The sequence below is a fragment of the Fringilla coelebs genome (genome assembly GCF_963513975.1).
Source record: "Fringilla coelebs genome assembly, chromosome: 9".
In the NCBI taxonomy this organism is placed as follows: domain Eukaryota; kingdom Metazoa; phylum Chordata; class Aves; order Passeriformes; family Fringillidae; genus Fringilla; species Fringilla coelebs.
The window spans coordinates 23,459,962-23,486,250 of record NC_140067.1 but is presented as its reverse complement, the minus strand read 5'-3'; the positions used below and the strand labels follow the sequence as shown (position 1 = coordinate 23,486,250).

General features: G+C 38.7%; 1 protein-coding gene across 1 annotated transcript in view; it reads left to right on the top strand.

The window, feature by feature from the left end:
* Positions 1-19,445, top strand: part of CDC73 (cell division cycle 73) — a 102,162-nt gene extending 82,717 nt beyond the window's left edge. The window contains exons 12-17 of the mRNA XM_084211807.1: positions 2,962-2,997; positions 3,407-3,494; positions 11,982-12,143; positions 13,917-14,017; positions 17,064-17,205; positions 18,034-19,445. Coding sequence (XP_084067933.1) covers positions 2,962-2,997; positions 3,407-3,494; positions 11,982-12,143; positions 13,917-14,017; positions 17,064-17,205; positions 18,034-18,070 — 566 coding nt within the window. The 3' untranslated portion in view covers positions 18,071-19,445. The remainder of the gene's footprint in view (positions 1-2,961; positions 2,998-3,406; positions 3,495-11,981; positions 12,144-13,916; positions 14,018-17,063; positions 17,206-18,033) is intronic.
* The last annotated feature ends 6,844 nt before the right edge of the window (positions 19,446-26,289 follow it).

Genomic DNA, 26,289 nt, shown 5'->3' with positions numbered 1-26,289 from the left:
CTTTAGTTAGTTCAACAATGAAGTACAGGTCATTTATTTTTGGCCTTTAGCTGTGCATATATTGGAAAAACCCCATAGCCTTTTGTTTCATGTTATACTGTGAGACTTGGGGTTGTTCTCTTCAGTGTGGTGCCCAGGTACCCCATTGAAAGGATGCACTGCTGAAATTAAAAAGCCAAGAACTTCTCTTGGTTGTGGGCTTGGTATGTCAGCAGTTAAAATGTCACAAAATTCCCACTCAAATATCTAACAAGTGCTGGTTAATACTCCAAGGATAAACAAACAGAATACCTAATCTCAAAAAGAGATGTATTATTACTTCTAGGATTAATATGTCAGAAATAAGTAGTTCTCTGAATGTGTTATCATTACTTCTTCACACTTCATAAGCACATATTTGTAATGGGGCCAAAATCCTCAACTGGGTTTTTAATTCCCATTCAGTGAATTTTGGCTGCCAAGTCCATTTATCTGTCAGATTGAATCTCGGGTTTTGATGCAGTGATGGCATGATAAATGTACTTTGTTTAAATAAGAAACCCTTGGGATGAGTTTTTAGAAGCATGTAGGACCAGTACATGAGAGGGACAGTGTTTGCAAACTGATGTGCAGGTTTGCCCCTGGTTTACATACTTTGAGAGTTTAGTGGTTTGGTGGAAGAAGGTCTCAAGTGAAAGGTGCAATTTCAGGACAAGATGATGTTATGAAGGTCCTGGGGACATTCTGGGGGGCTTGGAAGCAAAGCTACTAGTTAAAATGAATATACTTTTTCTAGAAGTACTGTTGGAATACTGTATATCCTTGTTGAGACTCTAAATGCTTGCAATGTGTGCCTTGCTAATTCCTTGAGATTTGTTTGCAGGATTTAATGCTAAGACTTAATATTGTAAAGCTGCTTCTTTGTCCAAAATCCATTCTAATATTGAATGTTCTCAGCATGCCCAAATGCTGTTGTGCACAGATTCTTCTGTTTGGTTATTTTGGAACTGGAAAGGTCATGCTGCCTGTCATACTTATCTCACTAGCCCCGTTAAGCATCCTAATGCAGATGGAGTTGACAGACAGCAGTATGAAAAGGGTAGAAGTGGCAAGAAAGGAAATGTGACTGAGTTGTCACAGTCCCTGCTGCTGGCTGTGACTTCCTGGGCATTTCCTGCCAGCAGCGTGGGCTTTGTACATGATAGAGGTGACACTGATACTGCCCTGCTCTGAGGCCAGCCCCATCCATTATCTTGCATCTACACTGGAAATTGAAGAGAGAATAAAGAAGACAGGTGGAGTCAGAAGAGGTTTCTCTTTCTGCCTGTCCTAGGATATTTTTGCATTTTAATATTTGGATATTTTAAGAATTCAGCTGTTCTATTCTTAGCAGTCAAAGCAACTGAAACCTGCTGTTTCCAGGAGGATGCTGCTTTGCACATAGGAAGCATTAGTTAAATTAGGCCAAACTGTTGTACAGCAGTGATTTGAGGAAAATACTCGAGATGCACTCTTAAATGATATTTTTTGGTGCCATTTTTCATTACCAGCTTTTCTCCTAACCTGTCTTTGTACAGCTACTTAATTTCTTACAGATGCTTATTGTCCCTCCCCCTCCTTTTTGTTTTGAGGTTTATTGCCTTAAGGCAGCTGGCTCTGCCCATAATTTCAAGAATATTTTTACTTTAGGGAGATACCTAAATTAAAGAAAAAAACTAAAAATCACTGGGTAGGTAAAGTTCATGTAGTTCAATATAGTGTTGCCAATTATATCTGTGCATTTGACAGTGTCAGGAAAAGATAATTAAGGATATGGTCTCAATATTTCAATAATGGCAAGTATGTGCTGTGAATATTTATACTGTTCTAGGAAGTTTCTGAAACAGTTGGTCATAAATAAACATGAGCAAGTTGGTGCTAAGCAATTGGAAGTCAATTAATGAAATTTGTCATGCATAGTAGCAGTTGAGACTTGAGTTAGTCTGCATCAATCTCTCTACTACTCACCATTTTCTGAATTAGGATAAACATGGATGATGATGATAATCAAGTGCTACACTTCTCTCCTGAAGTTAGGGCTCCTGAAAACTGAACTATAAAATGTTTATTTGGGGAAACCAGGCAGGTCACCTGGTAACCAGGGAATAGCACCAAAGTGAAGAAACAAAGAGGCTTTTCCACTCTTGGAATGCAGTGTCTTCTGTACTGAGGTGGTTTCAACTTGGAAGACTGAAGGGGAAACATTTTGCTGGAGAGGTGGGGGGTTCTTTGGTTTCTACCAGTCCAGCAGTGGTTTGGTGGATTTCTTTGGTAGTTGAGGGTAATTTTGTTGGTGGGTGGGTTGGTTTTTTCTTTTTCTCTTTTTATTTTTCTTTTTTTGGTTGCTTGGGTGGTTTTCCCCTTGAATGTCAAGCTTGACTGTGTCTGGCTCCTGAAGACCTCATGTAACTCCAGCTGCAATCCAAAATTAACCTGAGTAAGCCTGGAATTCAGGTTTTGATTGTTGAAAGTTCTGTGTGTTTGGGATAGCTAAACCCCATGGATGTCATGTGCAATAATAACTCCTAATGAAAAGGTGAGGTGTAGAGATCAGTTTCTTGTAAAGGCTGGTTCTGCACTACTGAACTGAAGATCTACAAGCAGCTTTTTTCAAGATCACTGGGAATTTTTGTCAATGGTTTTGTGTCCTGGCCTTTTGTGGAGGATGGAGAGGGATGAGTGGCTTCAGTAAAACTGGGAGAGATTGACTGAACTCTCTAATATCTGCTTCAGATAGTCAAAAGCTGTTTGTTTTCTGAATGCTCAAACCCAAATTATGAATCTCTTCTTCATCTTAGTGTCTTGCATCTGTAAAAGTGATCTAATGACTGTAATGTGACTCTTCCCTACTCACTCCTGCAATTAAACAGATGCCTTGCAATGACATTTGGATTGATGTCCTAGTCATTCTGCTGTATTTTTTGTTTTTTTTTTTGTTCTCAGTTTCTCAAGCAAGACCTCCTCCAAACCAGAAAAAAGGTGAGTCAATTTTAGTTACATGATCCTTTTCATTTTTGTGTGAATTGTGCCCACTTTTCCTTTTTGTTTTTTTCCTGACACTACAAGCAACAATATAAGCAAGCAGTGGAATATATAGCATGTGTTCTGTATAGCCTAATAGCATTCTGTGGTGCTAAATATGGGTCCCACACATGTTGAGACACTTGTGATACAGGGATCTGCTTTCTTGGTGAATGAAAACCTTGACTTTAGGAAAGCTTTACTACTATTTTCCTTTACTGTTTTTCCATGATTGGGACCTTGTAAGCAAGAGTTTTGTTGTGTACAGTTCCTTTAATGAAAAAAAAGGGGGAGGGGAGGAAACAACAACAACCAGAACACAACAAAAAACCCCTCCAGGCAAAGTCTGACTTTATTATCTCTACAGGATCTCGAACTCCCATAATCATTATTCCAGCAGCCACGACCTCTTTAATAACAATGCTTAATGCAAAGGACCTTCTGCAAGATCTGAAGTAAGTAGCTGATTAGAACATACTGTATAACAATTTGTTTTCAGATACAAAGTTATACTAACACCTAATTAGTGATTAAGCAAGAGGGTTCATTTACACTCTTGTGACAAGCTAGTCTTACAGACCAGAGTATAAAAGAAATTAATTCCTCTTGACTAGTAGGGAAAAAAGCAAAGACCTTCAGAGTTTTGGCTCAGTTGTGACCTGTGGGCAGATTTAGGAAACTTTTGCAGTTGGAATGTGTGCAGTGCTTTTCTTTGATGGAACATCTGTGCAGCCACGTGCAAGTGAACCCTTCCTGTGGAAGAAGGCTGAGAGGAGCTGACCAAGGGAGCTCCTGGAGCTCAGAAAAGATTTTGGGAAAGGGCCACAGTTATTGTAAAGGAGAAGGTGACCAGATGGGCTGTGTCAGCCAAGCATCCCAGCTGGTTGTGCAAACAAAAAAATTTTTCTGAAGTTCACGTATTGTCATTAAGTATTGATGCAAATGCATCCAGGGAAATTTCAGTGAGTTACTAAAACTTGTTTATCACATCACACATCTGATTCTAAGATTTAATTTATTATGGGTGAATGAATCTTTCTGCTTGTCCAACAGATTATGGTTTTTAGACTTGCCCATCAGTAAATATAAGGTAATTTCTTGGAAACAGTCTTTTTCACAGAGAAATACGCCGTTGTAGGTTGTCTGCAATGGTATATCCAGGAAATGGAGGGATCATCTTTCTATCACCTCCAGCACTCATCTTTCATGATACTGTTGCACACCTTTTCATCCAAACCAGGCTGTGGTGGTGGTACATCTTCTGCTGGAGTTGCCCTAGAATTGTTTAAACTGTGCTCTGAGATGCCAGGTGCCTTGTGATCCCCAGCTAGTTCCAGTTCTGTCTTAGTGCCACAGGCCATCAAAGGTCCAGTGAGTGTACTGGGCTCTCAGTGTCTCTTCTGAAATACTTTGAGGGAAGGCTGGCTTTTAACATTACAGTTTAATGTGCAAGCTGTCACAGCACTGATCCAACTGGATTGACAGAGAGTGTTTGTTTATGTGGGTTTTTAATATTTAGGAAAAAAAATAGCCCTGGCTTTAAAAAAAGTAGCCCTGGGTTTTACAGCTGTATAATTTGTGACTTCCTGGCACTGGTGTACCCAGAAAGGAATGAAGCACCTGCTGGCCAAATGCCAGTGCACTCATGAAAATCATCTACTCTTCTTCCTCTTCTGTAATGGGAGCAGAGGAGGGGAAAATAACCAGGTAAACTAAAGCTCATGGGGTTAAGATAAGGATTAGGAGAAAATGCTTTAGGAGCAAAACAGGCTCAAAACTTTAAAGGATGTAAAGAAAACTTTATTAACAGAATTAAAAGGAGAATGATAAAAACTAAAATAAACCTTTAGAACACCATTCCTCCCTCCAGCCTCTTTCTATTTCCCATCTACAATGTAAAGAGACAAAACATGGGATTTTGAGTCAGTTTACCACTTCTAAAAATAAATCTTTCTTCAGTTCACTTAGGGAGAGGAGTCTCTCCTGCGTGCCACAGGAAACAGTCTCTCATGGTTTTAATTTTCACGAGCAGCAGCCAGCCCAGAAATCTGCAATCCTGAATTCCCTCCCACGTTTTGTCAGTCTTCTCACAACTGCCTCCGTGGGTCACTGGCTTATGGGGTTAAATTTTTTAAGGATGAGCTGTTCTAGTATAGAAGCAAAGGTTCTGTTCTGTCCCTTGAAGCAAAGGTTCTCCTCTTCTATCTCTTAAAGCAAAAGTTCTTTCTCTGATCACAGCTTCTTTCAACAGCTATGTGCTCCAGTTCTCTTCTGCACTGCAGATGGACACTGCATCTCCCCATATGCTTTATGAGTTACAGGGAAACAATCTGGTGCATTATATTCTCACCTTGGCTCGCAAAAGGTTTTCAGCTCTTAAACCGGAGCATCTCTTCTCTTTTCCTCTGGGCTTCGCTCCCTCCTTCTTCACTGACCTTGGTGTCGCCCTGTTGTTTTCTTCTCGTGCCTTCACCTTTCCTTCGCTCCGACTCGGGAGAAGATTGGCGTCCACAGGTTTATTTGTTACCAGATGGGATTTTTCAGCGCTGAAAAGGTTAATCTCGCCCGGGCCCTGCCTCGGGGCCATGGCTCGCTGTGTATCTCCTGCTGATGGTGCGGGCTCCGCCGGCCGGCAGCCCACGGTGCCCGTCCCGCGGTGCCCGTCCCGCGGTGCCCAGCCCCCGGTGCCCAGCCCCCGGTGCCCAGCCCCCGGTGCCCAGCCCCCGGTGCCCAGCCCCGGCTCCTGCGGCTCCGCGGGGATTCCCCGGCTGCAGAAATCTCGGCAGCCGCGCCGGGGGCGGGGAAGGGGAGGGGGGACACGACGACTTCTCTCTTCTCTAGAAAGCAGGAAGTAAGAAAGAGCTTTCTGTGGGTTTTTTTAATTCTTAAATATGATTTATAGAGGCGTGTCCAGCTTCTCTAATTGGCTTAGCAGCATATCAGTTTTCAGTGCCAGCTAGCTGTTGTTTGTGTCAGCTATGAAGGAAGCTGTGATATCTGTCATGGGGAAAATCACTTCTCTGGCTGACCCTTTTTCCTTCTCACCAAAAATTCAATTAAGGCAAACCCAGGACAATTGGTCTGTCATGTCTAAGAGCATCTGTGCCAGGAGTCAGAGTTTTTAGCAGTCAACTTGCCAAGGCCTGTCCCAGGAGGATGCTCGCATTTAGAGTGCAAGGAACACGATGCAGAACAAGCTGAAAGAAAGGGTTCAAAGGATGGCACTGCATAGTTAGCCTATGTGAAAGAGAAAGGGGAGAGGCAAGGTATGTTAATGAATCAGAAGTGCAATAGCAGGATTCAGAAGAGTAAAATATTAATTTAGCCGTGACAGGTCTAGCACTCTTCTGGAAAATACGCCACCTGGCCTGTATTTGTTTGCATTCAGATTTATGGAGGTACTTTGTTCAGGAATGGCTTCAGGGTTTGTTTTTACTGTTAAGATATGCAGAGTGTAGAACTAGCCTTGATGTGGAGTGTGATTGATAGATAAGTGATGGTTTTCCAAGGAAAGAAGACTTAGCTAATTTCTGCCTCCAAGTCAGCTCCTCCTTTAACTCATTCCCCACTTGCAGCTAAATTTGACAAAAGAGCAGAGATTTCAGAGACTCCTTTCACTGCCACAAGTTTTGGGATAAAGAAATATTGTCCCGGTAGAAAAGACACACCTAAATTAATCTTCACTCCCTTACCCTTGCTGAGGAACATGCAGGTGTATTTGCATTTCTTGTGTTTCTAGAGATAGTCAGCCTGCTTGTATTTGCCATCAGGGGGGATTGGTGATACAGCAGAAGGAGGAGAGATTTTTGGAGCTGGAAGGGTAAGAGCCATTGTAGGGGAGACTGTGAAGAAATGTAGCAGAAGCCTGGGAGGATGATGTCCCTGTGGTGGTTGGGATATGGATATCCATGAGTCTGTGAAGTGTGTGATCATAAAGAATGAGAATTTGGGTTTCATAAATCAACTTTTGTGCTTCTGTCCATTTAAATGTTTCTTAAAACAAAAGAAGGAAAAAAACCAGCTGAAATTAAAGATGAAAAATAGAGATCAAAACTTAAAATCATAGCTGGGAATCTGTCCTTTAGGATACTTTAAGTCTACAATCCTGGATTTTTTTTTTAAGGAACTGGATTGTAATACATACTTTGGATATGAGAAGAATTATTTGTATAATTGCCAGATATTTTAGGTTGGTGGTTGTAAAATAAACAGGAGATTCTTCATCCAGTTCTGTGGTAGGACTTGAATTGCCAAGAACTGAGAGAAACTTATTAATTAAACCAAGATTTTTACTAAGCCTATTTATAGCTCTGTAGTATATTAGTTTTTCATGCCAAATTTGGCTGACGTTTGTATGATGCTTAGCATCTTACTTTGTCACTTATGTTAGGCTCTCTTTTAAGGTAGAGATGTGGAAAGCAGGAAAACTATCATGTGTAGAAGGAAATACATATGACAAACCCAAAGCATGGCACTAGTTTAAGATTTTATTTTTAAGATATCTAATTTTTGTATTCAATATATTTGTTGCAACTTAGATTTTGAAGGGAGACATTTCTGTATGTGATTGTAAGATACACAATTCACCTGCTAAATAATATGCAAATAGTCTTGCCAAGTTTTTTTTAAAGGTTACTTTTCTTAGGAGCCAAGTACAGTATAAAGTGAAGAGTTTCTAAATTAGTAAAAAGATAAAATTTAATTTTAAATCATAACTGCAATACATTCTGATATGTTGTGATGGCTCTTTAAAATATTTTATGTAATACATTTTGTTCTTACTCAGTATCTGAGTGCAACACTGGTTATCACAATTACTATGTGAAATTGTGACTCAGTATTTGAGAATACCTGGAGTCAGGCTTTTGAGAGACAAGGCTTCTGCCTTACATGGAGCCAAAATGAAGCAGGAATTCCATCAGGCAGATGAGAATGACTTAATGCTGATGATGTATTTTTATTATGATGATACTCTTGCCTGTGATACATTTAACCACATGTGGCCAGGCAACTCACTGGAGATTTATCCAGTTTTGATACCAAGTCAAGTATCTGGGATAGATTCAGGCATGATGTAGTGTAAAAAAGCTTTGTTCTCTTGCAAAAATAGGTGTCTAAAGCTTTGGATACTGTAATTTAACAGAAGTACTGAGAGGGTGGTAGAAATAAGTCTTCAGTTCTGAACACAATCAATTGTGTATTGCCATGATCTCAGTTGCTGGTAAGTTGCCTTATTCTCCTTTCATGCATTTTTCAGTGTGCCTGAGCTGGGGGCCAGATAGTGCTGCTCTGACCTCAGTGGAAGTGTTTGAAAGGCACTGCTGCCAGTGGCTGTGAGTTTAGAGCCAAGGCAGGAGTAGCTCAGGCAGTTCAGTGGGTGTTGTCCTACCAGTTACCTCCCAAACCTGATGGTGTTCAGTTGCTTGCCTGTCACCTTAGGGAAGGGACCTGCTGCCTTTACAAAGTGACAGTGCACCATTTTTCATGTGGATAAAGATTTGGCAATTAACAGTGAGGGCTAATAATTTCCTACCCCTACTAGGGGGATACAAGTACATTCTAAGTAGATATTGATTTTTTTTTTTAAATAGGGAATAGTAATCTGGAGAAGCAGCAAGAAACTGTAAACTCCTGCACACTCAGGTTTCAGAACCCATTTCTTTTGTTTAAAAAGCTGTCAAGTACAAATGTGTAGTTAAGCCCCTGGCTATAGTGTTATGTAGTAATATTATAAATAATCTCCAAGGGAAGATGGGATTTTTGGTGTTTAATACTCAGTTTTCTTATGATTATGGGTAGTGATGGCCATAAATATATTTATAATCCTCCAGTAATTTCTATTGATTCTCAGTTCTTGAGCACATGACTTTTGCTGTGCCGACTGAGTCGATGATGCCCGGAAATGCAGGCACAGATTCCATAAACTTTGTGTAAGCTGTCCTTTATTCCTGTGCTCTGTGTTTATCTGGATGTAAGTGCTTGTTTCAATGCTTGCTTTGTGACAGTTGTCTTCTCTGCTGTGCCATTTGAATCTGCTCATTGATAGTATGTCCTTAACAAGATATCTTTGTGTTGTATCCTAGAGAATTGCACTCAAAAATTCAGATTTTTTCCCAGGAAATAAAACTGAAGCCATTGTCTAGGAGAGACATAACTGAAGCACAAGTGAATGGTGCCTCAATGGCTGTAACACAGTTTCTAGCTGAAATGGGCAGAAACTGCCAAAAAACTGGTGTTGAAATGAATTCTTAAACACAGAAACATTTAAAGCCCAGGATGTGAGAAGACTCAAGAGTGGTGAAGTTGTTACTCTGTGGCACAGCAATGTTGCCTCTACTCTCATGTGGCAGGGCTGCTTTGCTTTCCTGTTTCCATTTAAAATGTGTTTGCTTCTTCACATTTACAAATTAAATTTAGGATGTGACCTTTTAGATCCCTGTTCAGATGAATACTTGATTATCACTGTAATGTGTGTAGGGCTGTTTGGTTTTTATTTATATATTCTCTAAGAGTTTGTTCTTGTTTAATGTAGGGGATGGAGAATAACAAAATCTTTTCAAGCTGCCCAGCATTTTGGGTGACCCTGGCTTTCCCTATAAACACTGCCAGTTGAATAAAAGGTGTTTGAGGGCTTGTTTCTCTAATTTTTTTTTTAATTTTTCTTCATTCTTTTCAGCCCATATTCCTTTAGTTCTAATGGGTGATGAGAAGAAGAAACTCATTAGTAGTTTTCTACTAAGAAAACTCATTGGTAGTTTTCTTAAAAGCTGAGGCACCACAAAGTAAATCCTCATTTTAGGTTACAGAGTTTTCTATCAGTTCTTGTTGGTAAAGCACAGCCTGTGACACACTGGCAGGGCAGGCTGTTAGGAGCGCTTATGATGAAGGTGCACCTCACTTCGGAGTTTTTAAATTAGCAAATTGATGAGAAATACTTGAATTCTGGTGCCATGTTAGGTGGTTTTTTCCAGTGCAGAACTCAGCTGAATGCCTCTGTGTAGTGTGCAATTGTATGTGTCAGTCTCTTGTGATGGATAAAATATATGTAAATATTAACTGTTTGCTAATTACTCCAGTTATTAGGGAAATGATTATCTTAACTTCTAAAACAATATATTCCAGGTGGCCAAAGTGTACTTTTCTCCCAGTGTCCTGTACAGCTGTTTTGTCTGTATTTCTTTTAGCATGATGGTGTTTCACATGTACTAGAAAGACAAGCATAATTTAATTTATAGCTGCACATTTAACACCTGTAATGCTTTCTCTGTATTTACATTCTAGTCAGCTTTTATGCACCATTCCTAGTTATTAGCAAGTGTTGGGCTTTTTTTAATTTCTCAGTGTAATTGAATGCATTTGGACGCATATTTCAGAAATTGCTTGTGACTTTGTTTCTGAAATGCTGTTAAGTCATGACGAGTAAGAGGGGACATCATCTGTTAATTTACATTGGGAAAGTAAAACAGTTCTGCTTGGAGGTTTGTTGACAATTTTCACCTGCTGCCTTAAAGCATGTTTGCTTGGTTTTTTGGGGTTTTTTTTCGCCCCCCAAAATGCCATTTTCTCATTGAATATATAATGAAAATGAGTGTTTTCAAGTTGACTGAATAATGAACTTTTCTTCATATTCAATCTTGTGTTCTTTTTTCCTGTTTATCCAACAACAGGAAGTGCAGTGTGCCTGTTAAAGCACACATTCAAATTTGGTTTTTAGTATTCAAATAGAAATAAATTGAAGAGGACAAATAGAAACGCTGCAAACAACTTACCCAAAAAATGTAGTAAACTGCAGCATGTGCACTGTAATGAAGAGAAATGTTACCAGCTATGTACTGTGGTTTTAAAATGTACAACACAAATCCTCCTGCTAACTACTGTTAAGGGAAACAGAGTTTTATTTTCATCAGAAGCTTTGGCTATGAAATGTCAGCAGCAGACAGGGTTGTAGTGCAGCTGGGTGGTTCTGAATAGAATATTAGAGCACAGGCCTGAACTCTGTTCTTGTGCTGGCCTGGAAGGTGCTGCTGGTCACATCAGCTTTCCTTTCCATGACACATTTCCAGTTTGAAAGGCAGGACTCTGTTAACTTTGTTTTCTCTATCTCAAAATCCACTGAGGTTTATCAATAAAAAGGCTCACACTGCTCTCACATTTATGATACCAGTTTTGAGACCTGTTCTTGGTATTTTATTATCCCCATAAAGAGGAGGGCCTTAAAATGCAATTGCAGTTGTTTTTTAAGGTGAGGGGGCTGATAGATTAAGGATCTGTAATTAATTGGAGGAAGGAAAGCTGTGCCACATCTTAGCATTTATTTTGTCATATGGAGGTAATATATGACATGAGGGCCATATTATCTGGACTTTACAAGCACTTATTCCATCACAGGATCTATTAAGAAAAAAACCCCAAAAAAACTGTAGCGTCATGCATCATAGTAACCAGATGAATAATTGCAATGTAAAATCACCATCCTCCAAAAAAATACAACCCCACTCAAAACCACTTTTTGACCAAAAATCCCAGCTTTCTTGAGAAAATTCTAACTGGCAATAATTCTAATGGCTCCAAGAGCTCTTAAAATTTGCTCCTGGAAGCAATTGGTTTAATGCCTAGGTTAACCTTGGTTACTAAAAAGAAAAGTTGTGGTCAGTTAGCAGGTTGTAAATGTATTGTGTAAGGCCCCAAATGGATCAGGGTCAGGCTGTATTTTTGAGGCACAGAGGACCTTTTAGTGTGACTGTTTTTATCAGGAGGGCTTCTGAAATATTATTCCTACATTTTTTTGATGTTCTGAATGTGAGTAGTGGTGGAGACTTGGGATCGAGGTGTCTTCAGTGGCTGCTGTCACTAATGCCAAGCTCTGATAAAGCTGTTACTTTTCCTGCTGATTCCATCAAGTAAATTGCCCTTGTCTACTGAGGGGTCTGTTATTCCCTAAGGTTTGTACCATCAGATGAGAAGAAGAAGCAGGGCTGTCAACGAGAGAATGAGACTCTAATACAGAGGAGGAAGGACCAGATGCAGCCGGGGGGAACCACAGTCAGCGTCACTGTCCCTTACCGGGTCGTAGACCAACCTCTGAAACTCATGCCACAGGACTGGTAAGAACATTTCTCCTTTATTCAATTTCTTACCCTGGACTATGCAGAATTTGGAAACAATAAAATGCTCTGAAATCTACTGAAAAGTGAAGGTACAGATATAAGAGTCTTCATTTTATTAACTGTAAAAGAGTCTTCAGCTGAAAATAATATGAAACAAAATTAATCTAAAAGATCTTTAAAACTTGCACACTTGATTTTAACAGTGAAGCAGCACAGTTAATATTATTGGGTTTGCCAGAAGTGTTCCAGAAATTCCAATAAAAATGTTCATATTATTGTTCTGGTATGTGGTGGTGTAACGTGCAAGTCACAGAACCATGATATGCAAGAAAACTTCCCTTCTCTCCTGTCTGCTTTCTGAGGGAGAACTTGTTGGGAAGATGCTTTTGCAGGCCATCAGCATTTGACATTCCATCTTTTTTAATAGTTATAGAAAGGAAATACATCAGACAGTAAAGACTGAACTGTGATTCCAGTATTGGAACTACTGGAATTTTACTTCTGAAGGAAGAGCCCTAGTTACAGAAAGGGAATCGTAGATAGTTTTTTCTCTTATAAAAAAGCTGGAAACGGATTATTTGCTCTGTAGCCCATTTTTCAAGGCTATAAAAAAAATATCTCTTTTTGAACAGAAAAACTCTGGAGAAGTTTTTATTGTTGTTTGACATATTTTTGTTATTTGATGGCATGCATTATATGCAGCATTTTTACTTCTTCTTGACTAGTGAGAAGATCTGGGATGTGGACAATGGCATATTTGGTGGTTTTGTCATTTCCAAATTGGATTTTAATGGAGAGGAATACTTTGAAAAGATTCTGTTCCTAAATCAATTATTCTCTGTATTTAGAACTTGAATTAATCAGAAATCAGTGGATTTAAAATTCTTGATGTTAAATAGCACTTAAAATGTTTAATTATCAAACCTTTAAGAACCATCTAAACTGCTTTCTAAAGTACTTATGACCAAAGACATGAAATGGTGTATGATTTTTTATCTTGGTTTTACCCAAGGAAGCCATTCTAAAACCTGCAACAAAATAACCCCAGACCACAAAACTTCACCTTGATTATTCTTTTTCATTTGGGATTTAGTGGATTTAATGATAGATTAAATTTGGGGATTAGATTAGAGAGGTAATTATTTGTTGTGGTAGGTAAGAGCTGTGGTTGGATGATGTAAATGTTCAAGAGAGAGATAGACCGTATGTGAAGAGGTGATTTCTTCTCAGAGGTTGGGTTTTTAAGATTTTACTAATGCAAAAGCTTAATCACAAATTTATTTTCTTAGACCACAGGTAATGGTTGTGTACTCTTAAAATAGCTGAAATTTGACTTTGCAGATATTTAGCAGCTGTTGCTTCTCATTAATTTTCAGCCTGGAAGTCAGCAGTGTTGAGAATAAAGGCTTTTAAATCTGCACATCGCAGTTTCAAGTGCCGTTTGCAGAAGATTATCTCTGAAAATGTTGGAGCACTTTTCAAAAGCAAATTAATGATGACCACAAATAAACACTGCCTTCTAAAAATTGTAACCTGAGAAACTGAGTACCTTCTGCAAAGGGGCAGGGCTGAAAGCCCAGAGGAATCACAGGAATGATTTTTTTCCTTTACAAGAGGAAAAGCAATTGTGCTGGAGGTGTGGTTGTTAAGTGTGCTCTCCTGCTCTGTAAAAGGAGCAGCTGTGCTAAGGCACACTGCTGTTCAGGGCAGCAGGTGACTGACATGTCCCAGGCCATGCCCATGCCATGTCCATCCCTCTGTGTGTTCCAGGGACCGCGTGGTGGCCGTGTTTGTCCAGGGGCCTGCCTGGCAGTTCAAGGGCTGGCCTTGGCTCCTGCCGGATGGATCTCCTGTTGATATCTTTGCAAAAAGTAAGGGATTTCTTTTGTTCCTTGGTTTGGGGTTTGTTGGTGTGCTTGGAGTTTCTTGTAGGGTATTTATGCTCATGACACCCTACAAAGTGCTGTTGGGTGCAGGTGGCTGAGCAGGCTTTGGGCTCCTCACGATGGCAGATATTCCCATGCCCTTTGTGGTTGTTCTGCTCTGATCTGTGCAAGCTCATGAAGAGAGCTGTCAGCTGCAAGTGTCACAAGTAGCTGGTGTACAAATCTGCTTTCCAGTCTTCTAAAAACAGGGTGAACAGACAATGTGTATTCCTGCAATTCATAGCTAACAGGTTTATAGGCTGGCTGCACATTCTAGTGCAATTTTGAAGAGAGGATTAATCACCTAGTGCACCACTAAGAAAGCATTGAAAATATGATCTGGTGTCTGAGAAAAACTTCAGAGTTTTAAAAAGTTGAAGTTTCCAGTGAGCTAGATTGTATAGATCTCAACAGGTTTTTTGGGTCCCTACGACTGTGGTGCTTTGAGGCACTTCTCTGGCACAGTTCACCCATCTGACAGAGAGGTGGGCCATAGTATCTGAGGAATCTGTCAGCTTCTCTTCTCTGTTGCTTCAGTTTGGAGTTGCCTTAGAAAACAGACCTTTTGATGGTCTTCTCTGGTTTCAGATGTAGACATAACCAATACACACACACACAAAAAAACCCCAACCAAACAGGCAACAGACCCAAACCTACCTTAGTTCAGTTCTGGCATCTTGCAGTCAGTGTGATGAGGAAACAGGTTTGATCAGGTTTTGTGTGCCCCTCTTTGGGTTATGATGTAGAATCTGGGAAGACAGTGCCACTTTGGGGAGCAGCAAGGAAAAAATCTCAAGGGTGGGACAGAAGGTTAAGGATGGGTCTGTGAACAAGAGAATAGAACGAGTCAGTTAAAGGGGGGATTAAGAAAGAGAAGGGAAAGAGAAAAAGAGCCTGAAAGTCATTGTGAAAGTAAAACTATGCCACAGGAGAGAGTTTAACAAGAGATTAATGAAAGAAGGAAATAGCACTTCAAAATAAAGATACTGAGAAAATGGCAATTGCAAAAAGCAAAGCCAAGAAAAATGTAGTGAAATATTGAAGGTCTAGCTAGCAGTTACATGCTGCTTCCTATTAATTTTATCATTTTTATATATACATGTATGGAGGGCTGTAGGAATTGTTCTGACTTGCTTTGACAATCCTGGTCTCAACATGCCAAAAGATCACTATCACAGCCTGCACAGTTCAAGGTGCAGGTGTACAAATTCATACATTTTTCAAGTGAAAGAGGGCTATCTGGGTCTTAATTCATACATTGAAATGGATCTTCAATTTGGAAATGCATTCCATTCCTTCAAAGCATGGTATTTTTTAAATATTTTCCTGATAAAATGTATTTCTAGAACTTTCCCTGATGACTTTACTCATCCTTTAAATGAAGGTAGCACAGACAGCATCAGTCCAGTTTTATGTATCTATATTTATCTGAAGCTATTGTTTTGCCATATTTACAGTGTTCAGTAGTCTTCACAAATGGGGTTTCTGGGATTAGCAGTTGTTCATTGTTTCATCTGCAGTTTGCATTTCTTCTTCTGTCTCTGGGTCTGTTGTGGTTACCCAGTATTGAAGGCTGTCAGTTGGAAAAGGAGCAGGTTGCTTACCAGAAAGAACTCCTCAATAAAATGTGTACTGGGCCAGAGCCTGCCAAACTGGTTTTATTGGAGCAATTACTTTGTCCCAGAACATTTCATTAGCTGAGTCCCTAAAACTGTGCCTCCTTAGTTTCCCTTCTGCATGGTCCTGTTTCATGTTCATGTACCAAACCAGCCTAATTTCACATTTACAAGTGAGTTTTTGTGATGAAGTTTTGAATGCTGTCAGTTTCATGGACAAATTGACTACCACTTTAAAGGTGTTCCTCCCAGAGCTCCCATCAGGGAGCTTTAATAGTGATTTGTTTCAGGCTCAGAAGTGGATCCTCGTGTGCTTAATAACATTTAACTCGAATGCAGAGACTCTGTCAGATATTGATGGAGTTTTCTGTAAATACATGGCCCTGGTATATCTTTATTTGTTTTTTCTGAAGTTATATGAATATATGCAACAATGTATAGTGGAGATAATGGATATGTACTCTTAATCACAAAGCCTGGAAATTTATCTGTCAGAGATACAAGTCAGATGATCATTTCTTTAGTTTGTCAACAACAACAACAAAAAAAGCTAATTTCACATACGAGCCTTTTAGGGAGTTCCCAAATGGATCTGGAAAAGAGAACTGATTTTGTGGAAGACAAAATTAAGAGTGTGGTATCCAAAGAAGATACAAGCATGGCATTAAAAATAACTAGTTTCCACAAGACTAATGGCTTGTTTTACTTTTCCAGTACTACTAAAATAATCAGATTGGGTTGCCAGATAGGAATTGTACAAGGCTTAAATATGTTGGTTTTAATGCTCACTGTGCAAATACTTAGGCTTTACCTAATTCACGTGTGACAGTACTTCCCAAGAGAAAAATAACAGTTAATATTTTACCATTTTTAACTGAGTACTAGATGAGTGGAAATTGGCAGATACTAAATTTCTCAGAATGCTTTATGCAGCATTTGGGGGTCACACTGGCATTCTAGTATCAATCTTATACAGAATCTTTTAGGAGATAGCCAGGCTTCCTACTCATAGGTCTCAGAAATACCTTTTTGATTATTATTTTAAATTCCTTGACAGCTCTTTCAGAAAGAACTTCTTTGTTTCTCAAAGAGAGTGTACTTGAATTGGCAGTGTGCTTCTGCTATTCCCTTGGAATCCATGCATCTAAAAGTAGAGGCTGCCCTTTCCCTGCACCCTGGAATAGCCTGGGAGCCATTGACCTCTATATTTAACTGTGCCCTTTAGTGAGTAGTTGACTTCCTTGGATTATGGGCTTGTTAATTTTACTCTCAGGCTTCATTCTGAAAAAGGAAGAGCGGGGTGGGAATTTTCTTTGACCATTAAAGAAACACTAAAGTCTTGATGTTTGTACCAAATGCTCTCCTGTTTGCTGTAGTTAAAGCTTTTCATCTCAAGTATGATGAAGTGCGCCTGGATCCCAACGTACAGAAATGGGATGTGACAGTGTTAGAGCTCAGCTACCACAAAAGACACTTGGACAGGCCAGTATTCCTACGCTTCTGGGAAACTTTGGACAGGTATGGTTCCTGCTGGAAGTCCTTGAGATTCATGCTTGTATGCTTTTGGTGGGAATGAAAAGTTCTGGTAACCAGGGAATTGTTTACAACTTAGACATCTAAACAATGATTTAGCTTGGAAATACTTCTTGTTTTGATTTTCTCTGATGGTACAGTGAATAAAATGTAGTGGTATATGTTTACAGACTGTAAGTAATAGTCTCCAAAGTGTGGATTTAAAGGAAGGGTAGTTACCATTAATCATTGATTAGTCCCATGATTCCCCACCTCCTGACTCTGATTCTCTGGGTCAGAACCCTGCTGAAGGGGAAATTCACTGCAATGTTCATGTTGTAGAGAAGAAACTTTATTATCATGGAGCAGTTGAAGAAATATTGAGGGAGGGGAGAAGCCCATGCATTTCATGAATGTTTAATTTTTTTCATGTTGATTCACAGTGAACTGCTTGAATGATTGAGTGAAAAAGAAAAATCCTGTGGGAATTGTCAAAATGATTCCAATCATCAAACTTTCCATGGCTTTCTATTTAAAAGTCTCAGGTGAACAATATATCTGAACTCCCAGAACAAGCTAGATGTCTTTACAACACTCTTTCAATGTTAGAGGTCATGCAATGCCTTGGAAAGCCGAATTTTCTTTGAGGCAGGGCTGTAGCCAGCTGTTATTTAGTGGGAGAAATCCGGCACTCACCACATTGCATCTCTTTGGCATTTTTCTAATTCCCTAAGAATGCTCTTTTAACAATGCCTGGGCGTTTTATTCCTGCAAGTAAAATTCCTATAAATGCCACAAGGGTAGTAATGCTGTTTTCTGTTAATTTTTTTTCAGGTATATGGTAAAGCACAAATCTCACTTGAGATTCTAAATCCTTCAGCTGCCATTTATTTCCTGAAGTATGGATTGAAAAAAATGGAAGGGGCTCCAGTTTGGAGACCAGAGCTCGCACTATATATGTCAAGAACTTTACAAATGAGGAAGGGTCACAGTTTAAACTTTTTATAAAATCTTATTTGGATGATTCATGCTATGGCAGGTTGATACCTGTTATTCAGAAGCAAAGGGGTTTTGCTTAAAACTATTTTTTTAATGTTGTTAGCCTTCTAGTCTGCAATCCAAATTGTATATTTTGATAGCAGCAGTTTCTTCTCTGTTTTGTTAAATTAGCCACATTTTTAAATACTGTGTTTTGTTCCCCAGTAGAGGATAGCTGGATCTCCACGGCGGGTACCCCGTGTGTGTGTGCGTGTGTGCGTGTGCGCACGGGTGGGTGTAAATACATGTGTGCGTGTGTCTATAGATATAGTGTACAAAAAAGTTATAGACACGCTGACACACACCTAGGTGTTTCCAGGCTTTCTAAACCACTTAGCTTCTGAGCTTAGTTTGGGGTTTCTTTGCTTACTGTTTCACTTACTGAAAATATTTTGTTGTGAATGATATTACATTTTAGTCAATAGGACTTGCGAACTGAGCAAAGTGGAAGTTGTTTTCGAAAAATCAAAATGTCAAGCTGTATATGTATATTCTGTCAGTCTTTGTTGAAAAAGGGAAGATCAAAAATCTATTAACTCTTTTTTTGGATTTGTAATGTCCCAGTTTACTAAATCTTGAAAATTTATTATAGGCATACCTTCAAGTCATGGTAACTCTAAATTGCCATTCTCCACGCACATCTCTTTCTTTAAACTGAAAGTATGCATGTGTACATTCCCATCTAGCAAAGACCTTTGCATATGAATCTAAATGTTACCTAGATTAAATGATGAATAGAGGAGGAGAGTTTTTTTTCCTGGAACAGCCACCACAAGGAATGAATAATTTTAACTTCTTTGCATTTCTAAATCTAATACTATTTTCTTGTGACAAAAGTAGCCCAGACTGTCAACAGGAGTTGTAATTTTCTGAGCTGAGTGGCTAATATGGCCTCCCAAGAGTCCTGCATTGGAATGGAAAATCAGCCTTCTCAAATTACCAAAGAACAGATTTGCTTCATCTACAGTGTGAGGCCAGAGGATCCTGGTATTTGTACCAATTTACAGCATCTCTGTATCTATGGAATAACGTTAAGTTGATGTTGCATACCAGTGAATGTAGAGAATGATCAAATACTGTAACACCTGCATGATTTTTTTTCTGGGATAGAAAATACATGTTTATATTCCTGTTCTTGAAATTCCAAACCATGTTTTTTTAATATACTTTACATTTAAGGTTTGACAAAAATAAAATGTTCTACCTATTCTGTTTTGGTTTTCATTTGATGTTAACTTCATTTTTAATAAAACCCAAAGTCACATATCCATAAGAGGTTTTTAAAAATATGTCTTAAGTTTATGAGGACAGTGAGGTCTGACTTTTAATTCTATGTATCCATCTCTGCTATATTGAGACTGTGTTTTCAAATGGTCTTAATGGAACTGTGAAATCTCAAACGACCAGAACAACCCTCCGTGAATCCCAAGAGTAGAAGCAGCTGACCCTGGATTTTGGAATGGATTCAGCGTGGTGACTGGGAAGACTGGGCACTACAGAACTTCTGGGATGCCTCCTGTTTGTGTGAGCAGTTGGGCAGTACCTGTTACTGTGTTTTCCCTGTACTTAAGCTTATTAGAAATGTGTCCATGTCATACTGGAGGTGGCTGAAACACTGAGTACTTAGTTTTAACCTGTACTGTACAGAGCAAAGCTGTAATGGCTTCTTCCAACATAGCAGCTGCTACTACGTGGTAGCAGTTTACAGTTCATTTCTGCTTTAAACAGCAAGATATCATGTATGCTTTTTTAAACCTGAGCATTTCCAATTAGAAATATCCTTTTTTTCCAGACTTAATCAGTACATCATGGCCTGTTCTGTTTTAAAGAGATTTCTAGGCAGTCAGCTTGAAAAGTAAATTTTGGACAAGTGTGTGCTTCACATGCAGTGTGATATGCAGACCATAGAAAGGGTTTGCTGTAGGCAAGGGACAGTTATCTTTTCTGTATCCTGTACTTCACTTATGTTTTCAATGCAAGGGTAATTCCAGATCCAGTATTGTGTGCAGGAGATGGCGTGATTTAGATGGAGATTTATGTATTTATTGGCAGTTAACTCCTCTGAAATTACTGAAGTTACATGGATATGGAATGGGCAGAAGAGCAATATCCATGAAATCTATGTGACCTGTGTTTGTTTTTATGGGTTGAGGACGGACCTTTAACATAGAATTTTGTACTGGCAAGCAGTTTGTGACCCAAGTTATACAGTATGTATTTGTGAAGGAGCTGGCACCTGATTGTGCATATTTTTGTCAGTCATAAAAGTAGTGATGTTTATAAAATGAGCCATTTTGCAATCAGATTCCTGCTGACATTATTGGAAGTTTAATTAGGTTGTCAGAATAGCATTCCTGCTGCCTTCATAAATAACTGTACATAGATTATGAAACTACTTGGACTTAAAAATTTAGCCTTACAGCAGCATTTTGCAACACAGCTGGAATTTTAGACACTTATGCTTAATTTGTCTGCACGTTAATGTAGAGGAATAAAGAAAAGTGATACTAAGAAGTGGGCAAGCTGGAGGAGCAGACATCTCTTTTACTGAGCTACTTTCTTTTTGCTGAGCAAATTTCACACACTGCTTAGAGGTGTATAAAGTGTGTAAATTGTATTCAATTAAAATGAACAACTATAGCTGAGCTACTTCCCTGACTGCAGTTTATCGAATGCTAGAATGGCACGAGTGTGAGAATGAGATATCAAATTGGCTGTTCCTGTTCTACACCTTCAGTGTCATAACTCTGCACTGTTTCATGAGGGTGAGATGAGTGAGATGAAGTGAGATGATGATAAGTTGAGAACTGGTTTGAAGTCTGATTGGGCTCACATGCTGTCAGCAATGATTATTTCTTTTAGTAAACAGGGTTAGTGGGGCCAGTAGTTGTACCTGAAGTAATGATTTTATATTAAAAACTAAAATACTTGTGATTTATACTGTTTGAGCTTTTGAATGTTAGTCTGAACAAAGCAAACAAAAGGGGAGTTTTTTTGTAAGATGAAGTAGGGCAACTGCAGGGACTTGCATACCTGAAGAAATTGCAGATCAGCATCCTCAGCTGAGTAGGCTGAGCCCTTTAGCTATTACCTGGAAATTTTTGTAGGAAGATGGTTTTACAAATAGGTACTAAAGTCAGTGCATGAGCTAGACAATTTATGGAACTGTTCTGCAATGCTGTAAACCTTTTTATTTCTGAATTCAGAAGAAAATGTGGATAGCAAATTGTGTGCTAAGTTGCCCTTCATCATAAGTTAAACTATTATGTTATATTTGACAGCAAATTTGGAACAGCAAATTTGTTTTTGGCTTTCATTTGCTGTGCAGTTGGTGTATAAAATATTGCCATTCTCTACAGGGACGTGCAAAAGTAAGTTTTATTAGTACAGCCTTTATTCTTTTGCTGGTGAAATATGCACTTAGTTGCTAATTCTTGCAAATACTATACCAGAAAAGAAAAAAAAGCTGATCAAAATTAATGGCTTAGAGGTTTTAAAATTTAATGTCATGAATGCATTTTAATTCAAAAGCCATAACTAATGCCAAGTACTTTATTAGAGCAATGTGTTCATGAAAAATTAAAATCCCTGCCTGAAGAAACTGCTGGCCAAGTAGGTTACAGTTCAGCTAACGTGTGGAAAAATCTACCACAAACTGGAATCTCCAAATGTCATATCCTGAGTTGCTCATTTGTAACAAATGGATTTGTTTTGAGAGGTGGCAGTTCTGCTTCCTTTGCTAGCAGTTGCATAGTTCAATCACAGTTGTGTAGTTCCCTGTCCTAGGTTTGGGTTGCATTGAGAGTGTACAACACAAGGGTTCTGAGGCAGGGACAGAAAACAGGTCACTGAGGATGGATGGAGTTGTTGGAGTGGAGCTCAGGCACTTGGCAAGGATAAAGATGGTGTCTGAAGGGGACTGTGATCCAGAGGGTGACATCTGATGATCCTTGTGGAACCTTCCAACTCAGCACATTCTGTGATTGCTCAGCTATCATTGACTTCTCTCTGATCATTCTTCTCAGTGGTGAGGCTATCACAGAGGTGGGGTTTGAGAATGAGATTTAATCCAGCACAACCTGTTGGTGGGTAGTACGCAGTGGCAAGCCACGCATACAGACTTTTACTGTGGTCCTTTTTCTTTAAACATGAATTTTATAATTTTAAAATAAGAATGCAAATGCAAAGAACAATTTCAAATGTTTCAAAGTTTATTGCAGACACTAGTTCACTTGTAAAAATGAAAAATATGAGGTGGTACAGAAAATCTGTAAGAAAAATAACTTAGTGTCTGTTTTTTATTTCCATCGGTAAATTCTTTTGGTGTATTTCAAATGCAGAAAAAACTGTTTACTTGCTTTACAGGGTTCCTGCATGTATCACTGAAACTGTCAGAGGTAAATCTTCAGTTGCAGTTGCTTGAAAGATTTGCAGTTGTTTGTAGATTTTATGAGTGTGTGGGTTATAAGTTCTGGCCTGTGTCAGTGGGCCCAAATTTTAATAGTGGTTTTGAAGGTTGAAATTCTAATGAAATCTCAGAAGAACCCTATGGGAACAGCTACTATTGAATGACAAAGAAAAGAAACTTTCCATACGACTAAACCTTTAAACTATGACATAATTGTCATAAACTTGTGTTTAATAGACTGTTAAATTTAAATTTTTGGAAGTATCTTGTCACATGACCTATTATTTAAGATCTGAACGATATTAATGATGTTTTTGACAGAGTTATAGTTCAACATTAGCTCAAGTCCAACTTTTGAAAATTCCTAGGAACAATTCCTTGCAGACTTTAAAAGGTGGGATGTCTTTCTAATTGCAACAGTCATCTTAGCCCTGAAAGAAGAAACAAAGCATGTTTCTCATGTTCTTATCAGTTAAGACCAAACCTGTAGTTTCATAACACTGAATGTATTTTTATTGGTTAAATAGGATGTAAAAAATACCTTAAAGAAACAGCTTCTAATGTTTCACTTGTTCCTTCCCTCTTGAAATCCTTTCCAGAGACCTATCCAGCTACTCTTCTGCTTCTCTCTTCCTGCTTGTTTCTGCCAAACTGGGACTGTTCCTAGCCCACAGTTTTTATGTAAGCACAGCACTAGGAATGGTTCTTCTGCCCTATCAGGGCACACAGGGCAGTGGAAGCACAAGAAACACAAACTTCTCCCTGTTGTGTCGTAAAGCTGTTTACAAACTAAAAAACCCCGAACAAACAAAAATGTCAAAACTAGTAAAAATGCATGTATGACCTACTGAATATTTCATCCTACTTCTTCCTAGTTTAATTTTGACCTGGAGCAATGAAGCTTTGAAGTTTTGAATATAAAAATACTGAAGGCATACTAGTTGTTAGTATTTCTTTAATTACTGGTATGTCGCTAATTATTCTCATAGGACCTTTAACTGCAGAGTTCTCCCTGTTACTGCAGATTAGTCTTAGGTGCAGAATGATTATCCTGAGCTCCACTGAGTCATTCTTAATCTGAGACTGAGTGAAATCTAAACACTTAATTACCTGACAGCCTTTGTTCACAGCTGGCACAGAGTTTGAGGAGCATCACACTTGTTTTGTTACTGATTTTGTGAGACAGGTCATAATAAAAAAATTATGAGCAGGGAAAAACTAAAAGTTTGATACTTGTGGATTTTGTGGTTTTCCAGGGCTAGGAGTTACCAGTAAATTTTGCAGCATACCCTTAAAAAGTTCAGATGGTCACAGGAAAAGAAGGTGTAGCTGAACAGCACCTCACCAGCTGTGTCTGTAGTGGGACATCTGGGCTGAACCCCTCCTCAGCTGACGTGTCCATACTTGGATTGTAAGTTCCACTGGAGCCAGGGCATCTTTTTACTCTGTAATAAAACTTGTAGGAAGGAGCCCATGCTTTATGCACAATGGAAGCAATTAGTCTGGTTGCTGAAATGTTGCTAAAAAGGTAACAATGGGATTAAAGATTAAAACGAAAACAACAACCAAAAAAAAAAAAAAAAACCCAAAACAAAAAAAAAACCCACAACCTGCAAAATCTATCCAACAAGAAAATCAAATTAACAAAAACACCAGCAAACCCAAACAACATAGAAATTACTAAACTGAAATACATTTGGAACAATGCATTGTGAAGTCTGTATACAACAAATTTGTTCTGTATGGATTAATGCCCTAAATTGTCTTCCAAATAATCTTGTTTTGCCTTTGTCAAGTTAACTGATCCACAAATTCACTCACTGGTGTAAAATTCCTCTTGAATTTTATTTTCACTTCCTATTGGATTTTTCTGGCTTTGGTCAGTAGCTATTGGTCTGTTCATCTTGCCTTTTCTTTAGCCCAAATATCAAGGCAGCTGGGTGATCTTGTAAGTACAGAATTAGGTATATAAAAAAAGTAACAGTTAATTTTGTGTTTATGTGCATGTACATTATTGTTCTACTGAGAAATGTGTGTCCATTGTAATTTTTTATATAATGACTTCTGTAATGTATCAAAATTCAAGTGTGGTGTTAATTCAAGTCATATTTTAATTCCTTTCAGAACACAGGTGAGACTTGCCCATACAGCATGAGACAATAATCAGTACCTTAACTAAGCTACATGAGAAATCATAGGTAAGGAGAACTCTGCATTTAGTAATTTGCCTCTCAGGGGCTTGTTCTTCCTCTGATACTGACTGAAGGTTATTTCCAAGAGCAATAAATAGCCTTTGAGAATTTCAGGATAATAAAATCTGCCATAAGTCTTCAAAATGCATGGAATATGTCAGGGATTTACCCATTTGATATGAGATGTGAAATGTCAAGCAGGTGTCTTCAAAACAGTCTCATCTCTCACATGTCAAGTCTGGAGAATGGTAATAAATTCACTATCACTGGCCCAACAATTCTTTGTGCAACATATTTTCAATGCTTCTCCTCTTATACCTAGGAATTGTGGTTTCTACTGTTTTTTCTGGGATTAATACCTTCAGGTATGTTACCAGTCACATCAGAGGAGGGGGCAGGTATTTTATAATATTTTCTAATTTTTAGCTCCTTAAATAACCAGTATCTCTTGAAACAAGAGTTTCAGTCTAGTCCAATGCAGGTAGCAGTGTGTCTTTTCAATTAAGCAGAGTTGCTTAATTGAAAACTAGGAAAATAAGGATTGTGGTCATTGCTTGATTTAGGGGGCACAGCAACCCAAATGTTTAGGAAGTCGTCATTCCCACGCTGTCTCAACCCGTAGCTAGTTTTTCTTACCTCCTGTCCAGTGCTATTTCACAGCATTTACTTCCCTTTGTTCTCTCAGGCTCTCTCATCTTTGTACTGTATTGCAGTACCTGCCCACTTTCTGTAAAAATAACTCAGCTGGCCAGAGCTATAGTGCTAACCTTATAAACAGTCATGGGCCATCTCATATCCGTGTCCAATATTTTCCTATAGTAGTAAAAGATGATATAAATTTTATATCTGAAATACAGAGATAAATGTCTGGTTTTCTTTAATGCAGCTCTTAATGTTCCATGCCACACTTAGCAATGCAGTGGATGGCATTGTCTGCAGACTAAAAGACTCCTTAAAACCAGCAATAACCTTGAAGCTTTTAGCATCCAGACAGAGAAATGGGGGTTCTGCTGTGTCATAAAATGATGATAAGGTGAGGAGGTTCAGGACCATCAAAGGAGTCGTATTTCTACAGTGCCCACAGGCAGTCATGATTTATCATGGCTTAACTTTATTTTGCTGTGGTTTTATGCTCTGGAGGTTAGATGAAGCCATCAGTAGATTCTCTGTAATATGTCAGAAAAAGCCTATATGCGAACTTTTAGGTTAAGATTTACAAGCTAAAAAAATGATACCATTTTTTTCATCATGCCATTGCCTTTATTAGAACGTGCAACTGAAACAATCTTTATGAAATGGTTGTCTGACTCAGCTAACTATTGCATCCTTCTCCCTGGTAAGCTAGCTGACCCTGCATAACATAATTTAGGTCATGAGGGTAATTGACACAGCTTTTACATTAGCTGAGTATGGAGCTAATAACTGCTAAAGACAGCAGTTTTTCTATTATTG